Raw genomic sequence first — 15,288 nt, 5'->3', positions numbered from 1 at the left:
AGCATCATCAAAAAGTGACTAAGTACTGAGTATTTTTACACAATTTTTAACTATATTAATAATTTTATATATATATATATATAAAAAATTATAAATACTGCACAAGGTGCACAAAAGTATTGGAACAAAATGTGCTTCATCTCTAAAGAAATTATAGATAAATCAATGAAGTTGGATGAATGTGACTTTTCTGAGTGCGTACAGAGCCAATCATTAATTAATTATTGGTATGATACATTTATTTGATTATAATTGTATTGCTTAATTGTTGGCATGGTGGGTAGCATTGCTGCCTCATAGTTCCATGATCTCTGATTTGATGGGGGGGTTACTGTGTGTGTGGGTGGTTGCATGGGTTTCCTCCAGGTTCTCCAGTTTCCTGGTTTGAACAAGTGTGTGAATGAGTTTGCGTGTACGCACGGTGCCCTGTGATGGACTGGGTGTATTCCCACCTCATTCACGGTGTTCCCAGGATAGAAACTGCCCAAATCCGCCACCACCCTGACCAGGACAAATGCTGCATTTGCCTTACGTAGGAAGTGGGAAGTTTGAGCCTGGAATTATGTACTTATTCAAGCTACAAAGTGGGGAGGGAGACATGGATGCCTCTGTGTTTGTTCTTTTGTTAGCAGCAAGCTAGCCAGCTAACCATGTTGAGTGACGTATGCAGTCTAGACAGGTTAATTTGATGTCACTTGCTGAATTCTGAGGAAGTTGAGGAGACCTTCCTCAGTTCCTGAGTAGGAATGCCAAACTGAGGGTTGTGCTTTTTTGCGGTTTTCTTACTCGGAGGTTGGGAATTGAGTTATGTATGAGATTAGATTTGTGACAAAAGCACTGAACGGAACTTTCCAAGAAACGAACACAAATATGCATTTAAAAAAAATATACAAAATTCCCCACCCATGTTTACACATCTCTGGCCCTAAAATCTACATAATCCTGTAGAGAAGGCTTTATAAAATGACTGACAGGAAGCGCAGCTAAACACAAACAAGCATTCTGGACCGTTTTCCAAATGGGTTTTCTCAACCACATAACAGACTTGTGCTTAAACCTTTATATTTTATAATGGTTTACTTTCCTTCCATGATAAAATCACACGACGCTGTAAGCAGTGAAGGGGTTAACGCAAAAGCGCGCGCGCGCCCTGAACGTCGGCGCCACGTCATAAAGTACCCGGAAGTGCGTCCTTGTAGTGTACGCGGAAGTAGCAAAATGGCGGAGGAGGTCGGAATCCTTAAATAAAAGGTAAATTGCCGTGGTTGCTTTTGCGTTTGAAAATGTACGACATCTTAATTTCCGATTAAAGACGGCAACCATGAATCTTGTCCTTTTTTTAATGCTAAATAAACGTGTTAAATTTTTAAAAGGGAAATTTACAGTAATAGAGGTTTTCTGTCGATATTTAGTCATTAGTGCCACGTTATGGACCGGAGCCAAACATTCCAATAAGAATGGAAATCATAAATATCATCAGTACCTCAGTAATATCTTGTATGATGTATTATATTCTGTTTAAGACGCAGATAATGCGCTATATGGGATTTTGTGCATCGCAGATACATTTAAAGGGTGCGTCCCAAATCGACTTCAACCCTAGGCTGCGTTTAAATCTGCATATCTTTACTAGCTAGTGCTCTTACCCACGTGCAGAATGCTTACTGCGGTTATTAAGGCTTCTGCGTGGAAAAGATAATTCTGTTATTAAGGTGTTTAGACGGTATTTGACACATATCCAGAAAACTAGTTATAATATGTATTTATTTAATATATAGGATATGTCAAAGATAAAAACACGTGGTGTGATTTTTTTTTTGTGTGCACTAGATCAGATGTAATGTGGTTTAAGCCTCTTACATCCTTTGCTAATATTCTTTGATTTGTGAGGTTATGTGTAAGCTGTTGTTTTTAATATTTGTTTACTGTTGTTTATTTTTAGCAGTCCAATATAAAATGAAAACCCTATTTATAGTGGTTGTTTATGGAGTTGAATCGTCAAGCCTGAGATTAACGATAATGCTAGCACCACGTATGGTTTGTCTTTGACGTGTAAAAGTGAACCGCTGTTGAATATCATAAATATATTTGTCTGTGTTATTATTTATTTTTTTTTATTAAAAAGTCCAACTGAAGCTTGATCTCCTACGTCAATGAAACTGCGAGGGGGGGGTAAAATGGCCGACTTTAGTTAACTCTATGCTAGCTACAAGTGTGTGGTGGGAATTTTCCAGAATTTTGTTAACTGTTATTTAGACCTCCTGAGATTTAAAAAAAAAAACCTAAACTAAAAAAACACTAATTACGATTAGCTTTTGAATCATCTAATGGTGTATTTCTTTCATGCGGCATCAATAAAGGTTTATATTAGCTACCTAATGGACATAAAGCTACCTACTTGCTAGCCTTGCTTCTGTTGCGGTGACTTTAAACAAAAGTGCTTTTGTCTCGAATCAAGTGTTTACATGGTCACAGGTTAATATAGTTGAATGCAATAGCTGGTGATGTAACAAAAAATATGCTAACTTTGTTTGCTTGAATGTCAACCTGAGGTAGTACGGGCTCTTATTTATTTAGCCATTCACCCGCTGCCATTTGAAGCTGGTGTGTGTACACTCTTAAATAATTTAGCTGTTGTTGTTGTTTCTTTACCTGACTGGAAAATTCTGGTCGCTTAAAGCTCAGCTTTCTCAACACTGTTTGAGGGCAGACAAGTAATTATGGACAGCTAGAAAATGGTCATTTGAAGCAAACTGTACTGAAAGTGTTGAACTAACTTCTGATAGAAACTACTAATTGCATCCCCAGTGTGAAAATTAGCATGGTAGCTTTTCTAAGAAGTGGTAATCTGGTGTCTTTTTACATTTTCTACAGTTCATGTAGCGTAACCGGAGTCCTCAAGGATGATGTCAGGGAAATACCCAAGGTCCGTATAATACTCGTCCGTTACACAAATGTCACATCATGGCTTCCGTCAGCATTAGCAAGTGAGCCTGAATCAAACGGCTAGCTTGCTAGTTAAAATGGTGGAAAGACCGATTTGTGTGGGTTGGACGAATCCATGAACATTGTTAATTGTAACATGTCCTTCTTCACAGAGCTCCTGAAGCGCAGAAGTGTTTCGTATGTAATTGTCGTATGTAATTCCTCATGAACTGAACGGTTTGTTGTTTGTGTGTGTGTGTGGGGCAGTTCTGCTCGATGAATGAGCGATGCTAGGTCGAAGATGGGACATGCACTGTGTATCTGCTCTCGCAGTTCCATCACCATCGACAACAAGAGATACTACTTCATCCAGAAACTCGACGAGGGGTGAGACAAAATTAATTAAGGTGCTTCATTTCTTGAATGAATTATTAACCAGGCAGCATGAGGGCGTGTTCGTTGTTGTGGCATGGCTTTGAAGGATCGCTCAAAGTAGAGGCATCCCGCCTCTAAAAATTATTTGTATTTTAAGTTTCAAAACAGCTGATTTATATTGCTAAATAGTAATATGTGAAATCGTGTTAAATTATGTTTACATAAAGTTGATGTGGGGTTTTTCCCACCAAACGTAAAAGTTTTCAAATTTAAAACTTGCGTATAAAAGTGGTACTCAAAAACCCGTAGCCGAAGAACCAGTATGCTAAGCTAGCCAGTTAGCCAGCTTAACAATGAAGAGATTGTGATTGTTGTTTTGACCTACAATGAACTAGCCAGCTAGCTAAGTTGCCTAATGTTCACGAAGAACTATGGTAACATTATAGTTTGACTATTTAGCTACTTTTAAGTAAACTGCTGACGAAAATGAAGATGCAAATTGATTCCAAAATCCCTACGACGCAAGCTAGTTTATTAGCTTTTAACTAGCCAGTTAGGTAAGTTTGCTAATGCTAGTGATGCATAATAGAGGGTTTTTTTTTTTTTCTTTCATTTTTTTTTAATATTGTGCACAATCATAGATTCTGGTTACATGTATAAAGTCTGAGTGGTCTGGTTTCTCATGTTTCTCCACGGCGTTCCTCCTTTAGCGGTTTTAGCTACGTCGATCTGGTAGAAGGAGCTCAGGACGGCCGTTTCTACGCTCTGAAGCGAATCCTTTGTCATGACCGGGAGGGACGAAAGGAGGCACAGACGGAGGTGGAGATGCACCGACTGTTCAACCACCCCAATATCCTGAGTCTGACGGGCCACGCCTTCACGGAGCGTGGAGGAAAGTGCGAGGCCTGGCTCCTCCTGCCCTACATCAGTGTATGCCACCTTCACCTGAAAGCTTGTACCAGCGATCCAGAGATATCCAAATGCATCAAAAACAAGAATATTTTATCGCTAAATTCTCATTATCTAACCAAGTGCACTAATGGCATAATGCTAATTATAAAAAATAAAGCTAGTGTTAGCAGTTAGCATTGATGTTAATCCAGGTAGAAACCGAAAAATGAACAATGAAAGCTAACTGGAGAATTACTGTAACCATAACTACAATAAAAAAAACTGCATAATTAGCATAATGATATCTGGAGATGTAAAGGTAGTCAGGGTGACTAGCATACAGCTAGCTAAAGAAATAAAGGTAGTCATGACAGAAAATTATTTAAATAAGAGGGGGAAAAAAGACCTTCTTAAACAACAATTAAAAAAAGGCTAAATATATAATTTTTTGCAGAGAAACAATACAGCAGGAAGTTTATTTTTAATGTTAGCATAAAGGGCTAAAGGTGACTCATTGCAATCCAAGTAAACCGCCACATGGTCAGTCAGTGTTCTGTGAAGATGATTAGTTTAAAGAATATTGAATTATAAAAAAAAAATAATAATGACAGGGCAGAAAACTAGCCTTTAATTTGCGCATGTTCAGTTTTTTAAAGTTAGCACATGTTGCTGTGCTTAGCATTTCCCCTAAGCTAGATATTCCTTGGATAGTTCAATTGCTAATAGTGGTTTTCTCTGAGGAGGAAAAGTTTTATCATCTAGCATGTTTACTTCAGACTAGTTGAGCTTTAACCTGTGTGTTTTTGTGTCCTGTTGCAGAAAGGAAGTCTGTGGTCCGTCCTGGAAAAGCTGAGAGGAAAAGGTAGCTCCATGCCCGAGAGACGGATCCTGCACGTTTTCTGTGGCATTTGTGAAGGTCTAAAAGCCATCCATGACAAGGGATATGCACACAGGTAGTTTTTCACTGTTGGCTACAAGGCTAATGTAGCCACCAAGTAATGAGAGTCTACTCACCCAACATCTTTTTCTGTAAATATGTGTGATTTAAGCGGGAGCGTAAAAGGGTCCCCAGATTTATATGTCACATAATAGGACCCAGGAAACATAGGAATGACCCCGGTTAAGCTGTAGCCGCCTTGCAACAGAAGTTTGTATATGAGGGGGGGAAAAAAGTTCTGCCATTTTGTTTGCTAGCAGTTTAGCAGTGACTCTGCATTTAAGCCTGTTCCAGAAATTGTGTGCTTGTTTCGCAAGCTATATGAATGCCATTCAAGTTTTCTGAAGTAATTTCTCAGGTGCTAAATCGGTTCCTAGCTTGCTAACCTGCCAAACATGAATGTATAAAAAAAGTAAAAAGACGGTTGTACTACGTAATCCAGCATGCGATCTGTTGCTAATTGTGCTAGCAATTCAGCACTTGCTCTGCATTTTACCTTGTTTTACTAGCTTTATAAATTCCGTTAAAAGTTTTCTGAACGAATTTAGGCTATGAAACAAGTCCTACGTTGGGAGTTTGTCGGTAGCTTGCTAACCGGACCCAGGTGATTGCTAGCAGGGTAGCTAGCTAGCTAACTCGCCAACCATAAACGCTTCTACTTAAGAAGTCGACGCAGCCAGAGCAGTCGCGCTGTTTGCTGTTGTGTTGGGGTTTTTTTTTTTTTGTCCCCGCCCGAACGCAAATGAAGGGAATTGCAAAAGAAAGCTGGAATTTAAACTTGAATTAGTAAATATAAACTGCTTGGCGTTTGTTTGTTCATACAAAATTGATGATTTATGCTAATTTCAGTGTGTGAAAGCCAATTCACTTGCTATACCTGATTGATTGTGATCATCAGGGACTTGAAGCCCACGAATGTGCTGCTAGAGGAGAACGACAAGCCGGTGCTGATGGACCTCGGGTCTATGAACAAAGCCCGGATCGAAGTGAAGGGCTCCAGAGAGGCCATGACTGTGCAGGTAGGAGGAATCTGCCGTCCTGCTAACTGATAACATGGTTGTTTTTGTTCTCATATTCATTCTTGTTCGGTTTTGTTTTTTTCCCTCCTCGCTCAGGACTGGGCAGCTCAGAGATGCACCATCTCTTACAGAGCACCTGAGCTTTTTAACGTGGAGAGCCACTGTATCATTGATGAAAAGACGGATATTTGGGTGAGAAACCTACGTATGAAGCAAGATTCTTTCCTGGAGCTATGAGGCTAATGTAGGTAACAAGTAATGGAAGCGAATAGCGACCAGTTAAGCGTGGACTTCAATTCATAAACCATGAGTGGAGGAGATACTGGCTAGGTCCAGTATTTCTTCAGAGAACTCATCGTACGTTTATAGGTGCTGCTGTTATGTCAAGGAACACAGGGCATGGACATGGGTACTTAACCAAGGTACTGATAGTTCTGGATTAAAATTTGTAACCGTGCCATGCCTTTCCACACTGCTAATGTGATTTCAGGCACACTACTGCACAAACATTAGATACTAACAGATGATGTAAATGTGTGGTTTGCACAGTGATGCTAAACTGTTAGCCATAAGCTTCTGTTTCCTGTTGGTGACATTAGCCTTGTTGCAAAAGGTGTCTAAAGTGGACTTTAAGAACTATAGTAACTGAGTGAGTATCAGGTGTGAAATTTCTGTCTCTTACTGACTCTTGTTGACTGTGTGTGTGTGCTGTCAGTCATTAGGGTGTGTGCTGTACTGTATGATGATGCTGGAAGGACCGTACGATCTGGTGTTTCAGAAAGGAGACAGCGTCGCTCTGGCCGTCCAAAACCCGGTCGCCATTCCACAACCGTGCAGGTCAGAAATCCTGTCAGGTTAGCTTGGGTTAGCTAGCCAGTGCCATCAGTCAAGACAAAGAATCTTTATTCATTTTACAAATTGTCTCAGAAATCCTGTCACGTTAGCTAGCTAGCATCAGGAGTCGATATTACGAGTGTTTTATTAATTGTATATGTAGAAACCCTCTCAGATTAGCACAGGAATGCTAACTACAGCAGAGAAGATTAACAACATTTTGTGAATGATTTTTTAAAATCCTGCCAGGTGTTAGCCAACTAGCTAGTATGACAATTTACTTGAAAATCCTGTCAGTTTAGCTCATTTTAACAAGCTAGCATCAGCAGTCGAGATTCTGAAAGGATTGTTTAAAGGTTTAAATTTTACATTCTCAATCCAATCAGAAATCCTGTCATGTTCTAACTAGCTGCTGCTAGCAGTGAACATTTTTTAAATAATTTCAAATCCAGGTCAGGTTAACTCGAGCTAAACAGATGGCTAGTTTTAGTAGTTAATCATGTAAAACAATTGCATTTTTAAAAATAATAATCATAAAATCCCAGAAATCCTGTCAGGTTTCATCAGCAATCATGATTTATGATTCAGCTTTAAATTTTACATTACGAATCCTCTCATGAATCCTGTCAGGTTACCTAGTGCTCTAGCATTATCAGTGGCTATTATGGGAGTGTGTCTATGTTCCCAGGGTCCTATGTTCCCCAGATTTACATAGCATATACTGGGAACCTGAATGGGAAACAGTATGGCATTTCTTCAGTTTAATGAAAACATTTCACTGTTGTTCATTCATGGAGTCAAACTGTATGAATGTGGACTAACAGCTACTTTTAGTGCAACCTAGTTCATTGTCCAAGTTTAATAACTTTCACAGATTCCAAGCTTGGGTGAAGGATGGATTTTTAAACTAACGTATGCTGCTATTCATTTTTAAACGTGTCTTAACAGTTAATATGGCTCTGGGAAAACGTAGTCCCGACTACATAAAACCCTTTTGAAAAGTTTACTTAATGTGAATATTAAACTGCGGAGCATAGTTCCGTGGGAACGTAGAAATGACCCCACTATTATGCACACTTTTGAGTGATTTAAAAAAATAAATAAAATAAAAAATTTTCCTGTCATTTTCAATAACTCATGTATATTAGCTAGCATTATCGGTGAATATTATTAACATTTATGAATGACGAATCCTGTCAGGATACCTCACGGCATGTTCGCATTATCAGTGAAAATGAATGTTTATTCAATTTATATGTATAAATCCTCTCAGAAATCCAGTCTAGTTACTAGTATTATAAAAGGTTATTTATTTTATTTTATTTTACATAAAACATTTCTCTTAGCTAGCTAGTGTTAGCAGTGAAGATTATGAACATTTTAATGAATTATGTAATAATCCTGTCAGGTTAAATCATGTTAGCTAGCGTTAGCAGTGAAAATGATTCAATCCTTATACTAATTTACAAATAGGTTCCTAAGGAAACATTTATATAGGCCCAGTGTAGTGGAAACCCAGTAAGTAAAATTAGCTTTGCTGCCATTGTGCTAATCAGCCTCATTTAGCTCTGTTTGCTCTGTAACAGTTACTCTGAAGGACTACAGACGCTCCTGAGCTCCATCATGGTGACGAACCCTCAGGAGCGGCCCAACATCGACTGGGTGCTCGAACGGGTCAGAAACCTGCAGAGCTCAGATGGCGGCACGATCGAAACTGACAGAGTATGACGAAGGGAGCATGCTTTTTACGTTCAATCTAGACTGTTTTTTCTTACTTTTACCTCATTAAACGCATTGAAAATGCATTCTTCAAACACACATTCCCTCTCACACACACACAACTGCATCAGCCTTAGCACTAAAGCTAACAACTTTTCTGCACCTGCTGGTGTGTCGTGCTGGCAGCAAGGGCGGAGTTTAAGTTAAATTTGATCAGCCAATCACCACTAGCCTTTTTCATCGTTTCTTTGACTCAATGTACTGCTTAGCATAAAATAACGGTTCAGCACATTGAGCAACGCTAGCCATCTTATTTCAATTCAACTACATGACATTAACCTTACTTCTGCCACTACTGTTAGAGAAACTGTGTAATTACCCAGAGTCTGAACTAATTTGCTAGAAGCTCGTTTAAACTAGGCTAATTATATATTTTGTGGTTAAGATTAATAGCTAGATAACATTAAATTAATTAACTATGGTATACTGTATGATGAGTATTACAGCATTATTTTTAACATTCTCTTGATAACAATTAAGCATAACTAGAGGTTGAGAATTATGTAGCTAGACAGTTTCGTTAACAAGCTGGCTAATGTTACGCTTAATATATTATAATCTATTGCTAGCAAGCTTATTAAAAGTAAGCTAGTTTTGATATTGGATGACTACGAGCAGTATTTTATGCTAAACTGTACATCGAGCGACATTTATGATAATTAAGATAAAATAAGTATCTTATTCTGAAAATTATAACTTCAATATTTTTTTTTTTTTTTTTTAATAATATCTGTAGGAAAAAAAATTAAAGTTGAAGTACATATGTAAACACTAGTAGTTAGTGTGTACGTGTGGAAGACGAACCTGGCTTATGAGTGAAAATTTGCATTTAATAAGGCCAGTGGTTAAAAAAAAAAAAAAAAGGCAACAATTGTTGCATCTCAGACTGGAAGGAAATGACGTGTTGCGTAGGTTTGAACTCACTGATGTTAACTGACATCCCTGGAAGTCCCGCCCCCTTCCCGTCCCCCATCTCTTAGCCAGTGTGTTAGTCTCAACTTGACATTCCTTGCTTTCTGACACGGTACTGTTGGACTTCACGAACAATAAACACGTCTTTAGTTAACTTCAGTTAGCTTTATTTATTAGATATGCACCAAAAAATTGTGTCCTTTTTAACTCCCATCCCCTTTCCGCATTATTCTGCTTCGGAGTTGTCTGGTTCGATCCCGTGATGCCTTCGGTACATCGTCCCAGCCCTAGCGAGCGTCGATCGACGGTACGGCCACAGTACAGTATTAATTTGTAAACTGTAACGGAATCACTTGACTGCGAAAGGACGCAGGAAGTACTAACTTGGAAGTAGTAGCCAATAGGAAATAAGAAGGCGGGGCTGTGGTTACTTACTTACAGAAACAAAAGTAAGCTACGGTTACATATTGGCTGCGTTTTTCTTTTCTTTTTTTTACACAGATCCTTTTAAAAGGGTGTTTTCTGATGTTAAAATCACATCTGTTCTAGTTAGTAATAAATTATTCCTCAGTCAGAGAATTACCTCTGGAGACCAGGATGACAATTTCGTGGTACACAACTTGCTGTGTATAACCGTATATCGGCATATGCACACTTATATTTGGGACCTGTGTTTTAATTTATGTCATTTTATTGTTTTGGGTTTGTTTTTTGTTTTTTTCCAGCAGTTCTCAAAGCTTGATGTTAATTTGAGGAAGTAAATTTTACAAGGTTGTATTGTATTTTTATTTTATTTGTATGTATTTTAACAGAGACTCATGTCTGTAAATGTCTCTTGTTTTTATTTCACACTGATTAAAAATAAGTAATTAAATTCAATACATTTTTTTTAAATCTCTGGAGATCTTCATGTAACCGATTTGATAAAGCTTTCATTGTGGGATTAATCAGTACTGATTTCTGACCAGCAGATAGCGCCGAGCACTTGGCAAATCTGCTTCTACACCTCCACCGAGCGCCTCTACACGGAGCTGAACTGACCTAAAATGTACAGTTTCCACTTCTTCTTTTAAATGCGACATGGTTTACGATTTAGTTGAATCATTGTGAAGCACATTTATCATTTAAGTATACAATCGATTTACTTGGCTACGTGGTCCTAAATGTATATGCGTCGTCTGTAACACTCAACGTAGTGTGTGTTTTAACGAAGTCTAGTTTATATTTCTCATTCATACAAACTAAAATGTATCCAAAAAAAAACGTTTGGCAACGACGTTCGCTAAAGAAATTGTAGATATAAACGTTCAAGCGTGTCGAAGAACATCTCCGTGACATTAAATTGACGGTTCAGAATTGTTGCATCTGCCAGTTTGAAATATTAGCCACGCAGTTATTTACCCAAATTGTGCTAGTGACACACAGAATTAAACTCTGCGCTCTCTCTCTCTCTCTCTCTCTCTCTCTCTCTCTCTCTCTCTCTCTCTCTCTCTCTCTCTGGTAACGTATTAGAACGTGGACAGGTTTTGCGGATGGATTAGGGAAAACGTTTGAAACTGGAAGTTCCGCAACATTGCACGCAAGTGTTAAGAGATAAAACTATGATGTGGTGTTCTAAAATGAATAATAAGAAGAAGAATTATTTCACTTGCACCCACTCCTAGCTAACTAAATGTTATCACTGTCTACAGTTATATAATGTCCAACAACGAAGCTAGTTTTCTGGTGCTGGATTGATCTATAGCAGTGTTCTTATTTCTCATTTCTATTGACATTCAGTCTGTAAAATCCAGTCACACACACACTGTATACTCTCTTTAGATACTTATAGTTTATGATGTCTGTAACAGAAACACACACACACACACACACACACACACACACTGATTACCATTTCACCCCGTGATTTGAGAGTGAAGGCCTTGTCAGTTATTGTTCATTATGCAGACACAATCTTTATTGGCAGAGTGATGTCATGCAGCAAGGTCGAAGCAAGTCAATTATTCTGGCTGAAACACACACCGTTTTGATAAGTAAAAGGCGCAGTGTGTTGATGGTAATTATAGTAATGTGCAGGATGAAAATAAAATCAAATAAAAAACGCACCGTACATCACAGCTTGCTCCATAGCTGCAGAGCACCCATGCTGACCCCTGTCCACCGCCGAAAGCTCCTATAATGGGCACGTGAGCATCAGAACTGGACCATGGAGCGATGGAAGAAGGTGGGCTGGTCTGATCATTCACGTTTTCTTTTACATCATGTGAATGATGTGTGAGTTGCTTACTTGGGGAAGACATGGCACCAGGATGCACTATGTGGCTCATGCATTATGTACACTCATAAGCATTGTTGCAGACCAGTATGCATCTTCATGTTAACAGTAATCTCAAACGGCAGTGGCTTCATTCAGCAGGATAAAAAATTGTTCAGGAACAGTTTGAGGAACACGAAGAGTTCAAGGTGTTTGACTCGGCCTCTAAATTCCCCAGATCTCGATCCGATCGGGCGTCTGTGTGACATCCTGGACAAACGTGTCCGATCCATGGAGGCCCAACCTCATGTCTTGCACGACTTCAAGGATCTGCTGCTGACGTCTTGATGCCAGATACCACAGCACACCTTCAGAGGTCTTGTGGTGTCTGTGCCTCGACGACTCAGAACTATTTTGGAGGCACAAAGAGGGACCTACACAATATTAAGGACCTACGCAATATTAAGCAGGTGGTTTTAATGTTATGGCAAAACAAGAGATCGTATTAAACAAAAATGTACGGTATGAAGTAAAACTGAATGTAAGAGGTAGTGTGGTATGAAGTATAAAAGCAAACAAAATTAAATCAAGTACTTGTTTATTTTTTTAAATCATATTTAAATATTTCAGTTGACATAGAAAATACCAAAATATTGTTAAATTAAGTCTTTTTTTCAATCTCATACTGTGATTTAATGTGAACATTAGATTTGTTGATGCACTTTCTATGTAGAAGTTACTGGCCACCTGGACGAACCTAAAAGACCATTTCTGATTTGAGAATGCATTTCATTAGCTCGAGATCCATCATTCATACATTTATATGCTAAACCTCCTGCTAGCTCTGACAGAGAAAATACCCTGCCTTTTCAGTACACTTTATTACCTCAAAACTTGGCCCTTTTTTTTTCCAAGACTGGTGTGAAATATGGCCTGCAATACTCTTTTTTTTTTACCGCCCCATTAGCTTAAGTGACACGACAAGGCCGAGGCAAAATCTCAGGCAATATGGCCGATTACTTTAAAACATCCCGCAATCTGTTCATATTCCCGTAACGAGGCGGACGGTTTCGGGTGATTGATTAAACTACAGGGTGTAAACGCTTCACGAGGCCACCAGATTTATGCGCTGAGAAAGGTGTTTATTCGTTTTCACTAAGAAACGAGGCTTTGTTTGGGTAAACGCGTGAGCGATGTACAGTCGGACGACGTTATTGCGTTTTAAAGTCACGTTGACTTTAGCATGGCTGTGAAATTTCAGAACAAAATTCCAGTAGTGTTTCATGCGAACATTAAGAGTTCGTCAAACTATGAGGAACATATAGCGTTCTTGTAGACCTGACGCCGATTATAGCCCGTCTACTACTAATCTACAGAATAAAAACAAAGCCATGATACGCAAAAGAAAAAAGTATGAGCATAAAAAATACAAATAATAGGTATAAAATAAATACAAGTATTAGCCATAACATTAAAACCACCACCAGAACAGCTCTGAGTTGTCGAGGCATGGACTCCACAAGACCTCGGAAAGTGTGCTGTGGTTTCTGGCACCAAGACGTTAGCAGCAGATCCTTTAAGTCCTGTAAGTTGCGAGGTCGGGCCTCCATGATTTGTCCAGAACATCCCACAGATCCTCAATCGGATTGAGATCTGGGGAATTTAGAGGCCGAGTCAACACCTTGAACTCTTTGTCAGTGAGGCAGGACGCGTTATCCTGCTAAAAGACGCCACTGTCATTAGGGAATCCTGCTACCATGAAGATGTGTACTTGGTCTGCTTATGAGTGTACATGAATGCCAGGACACAGGTTTCCCAGCAGAACATTGCCCAGAGCATCACACTTCCTCCACCTGCTTGCCTTCTTCCCCCCCATAGTGCATCCTGGTGCCATGTCTTCCCCAGGTAAGCGACATGCACACACACGCACCCGGCCATCCACATCATGTAAAAGAAAACGTGATTCATCAGACCAGCCCACCTTCTTCCATCGCTCCATGGTTCAGTTCTGATGCTCATCTACAAATTGTAGTCGCTTTTGGCGGTGGACAGGGGATCAGCATGGGCACTCTGACTGGTCTACCCCATACGCAGTAAACTGGGATCCACTGTGTGTTCTGATTCCTTTCTATCATAACCAGCATTATCTTTATCAGCAGTTTGTGCTACAGGAGCTCTTCTGTGGGATCAGACCGGACGGGCTAGCCTTCGCTCCCCACGCACATCAATGTGCCTTGGGCGCACATGACCCTGTTGCTGGTTCACCAATTGTCCTTCCTTGGACCACTTTTGGTAGGTATTAACCACTGTATACTAGGAACACCCCACAAGACCTGCCATTTTGGAGATGCTCTGACCCAGTCGTCTAGCCATCACAATTTCGCCCTTGTCAAAGTCATTCAGATTGTTACGCTTGCCCATTTTTCCTGCTTCCAACACATCAACTTCAAGAACTGACTGCTGCCTAATATATATATATATATATATATATATATATATATATATATATATATCCTACCCCTCGACAGGTGCCACTGTAACAAGATAAGCCATGTTTTTCACTTCACCTGTCAGTGGCTTTAATGTTATGGCTGACCAGTGTATAATCATATCTAGCTAAATCATTAGCCTCAGTTAGTAGCTACTTTATGCTTGGCATCCATATTTCCCAATCGATTAGCAACAGTTTTTCAACTTAAAAAAAAAAAATCCTCCAGTTGTACTACAGCGATTTTCTGCAAGTCGGCGAATCAGCTACTTAACACGCAAGCTATTTATCACTTAACTCTTGGCCTATGACGAGTCAGATTTAATGAGTCACAGTTAAAATGCACTTAATCGCTATATAAACGCAACGCCACGGCCTTCCCTCCAAAGACGTTATGCCGCGTCTCGTCACGTCCCGGATTTTCTTCATCGCCCTCTTACAAAGACTGTTTTTTATTCGTCCTGCAAACGAAAAAGCACTCTGTGACATCACCACCATCGAGGACCGACAAGCTTTATTTCCCCTTCATTAACTTAACCATCGGCTCGTAAGCAACGTAAAAATAATGGGTTTATTACACGCCGCCATTTTCCGTCCGTTCTTTAGCATGCTAATGGGGCTAGGCGTTTACAGGACAGATCATGGAGAGAAATGGAGTTGCAGCATCTGAGGGAGAAAATGGAAACATTTTCCATTAAAGGCTTCAATTTACATCCGATCCTCACTTCGAGAAACAACCTTGAAACGTACAGGAAGGTGTTACTATTCAATCACCTCAGGAATCGACTCTTAGAACACAAACGCTTAGCATCGTATCTGCGGCTAGCTTCCCAAGAGTCGAGTCCTACCTTCACACATCGTTTTGCACGTCATC

At 39.5% G+C, this 15,288-nt stretch overlaps 1 protein-coding gene across 3 annotated transcripts; it reads left to right on the top strand.

Annotated features, from left to right (window-relative positions):
* Positions 1-143: 143 nt before the first annotated feature.
* stk16 (serine/threonine kinase 16) lies at positions 144-10,551 on the top strand. 3 transcript variants are annotated; one of them, XM_053615070.1, is made up of 9 exons: positions 144-1,251; positions 2,875-2,926; positions 3,193-3,312; positions 4,011-4,230; positions 5,011-5,144; positions 6,027-6,147; positions 6,244-6,339; positions 6,863-6,984; positions 8,568-10,551. In XM_053615070.1, the coding sequence occupies exons 3-9, from the start codon at positions 3,206-3,208 to the stop codon at positions 8,707-8,709; spliced, it is 942 nt and encodes a 313-aa protein (XP_053471045.1). In that variant the 5' UTR covers positions 144-1,251; positions 2,875-2,926; positions 3,193-3,205; the 3' UTR covers positions 8,710-10,551. The 3 variants fall into 3 exon arrangements, with proteins under 3 accessions (XP_053471045.1, XP_053471046.1, XP_053471047.1); XM_053615071.1 differs by lacking the exon at positions 2,875-2,926 and having other exon boundaries at positions 145-1,251; XM_053615072.1 differs by lacking the exon at positions 144-1,251 and having other exon boundaries at positions 1,433-3,312.
* The last annotated feature ends 4,737 nt before the right edge of the window (positions 10,552-15,288 follow it).

This window comes from Ictalurus furcatus, chromosome 26, assembly GCF_023375685.1.
Source record: "Ictalurus furcatus strain D&B chromosome 26, Billie_1.0, whole genome shotgun sequence".
NCBI lineage: Eukaryota > Metazoa > Chordata > Actinopteri > Siluriformes > Ictaluridae > Ictalurus > Ictalurus furcatus.
The sequence above is the reverse complement of the archived record's forward strand: the minus strand, read 5'-3'. Positions and strand labels throughout refer to the sequence as shown.

Excerpts from the sequence above, each read along its gene's own strand:
- stk16 (XM_053615070.1), top strand. The coding sequence starts at position 3,206 with ATGAGCGATGCTAGGTCGAAGATGGGACATGCACTGTGTATCTGCTCT. Across the intron at positions 5,145-6,026 it reads GACAAGGGATATGCACACAG|GGACTTGAAGCCCACGAATG; the intron begins GTAGTTTTTCAC and ends TGTGATCATCAG. Across the intron at positions 6,148-6,243 it reads GAGAGGCCATGACTGTGCAG|GACTGGGCAGCTCAGAGATG; the intron begins GTAGGAGGAATC and ends CTCCTCGCTCAG.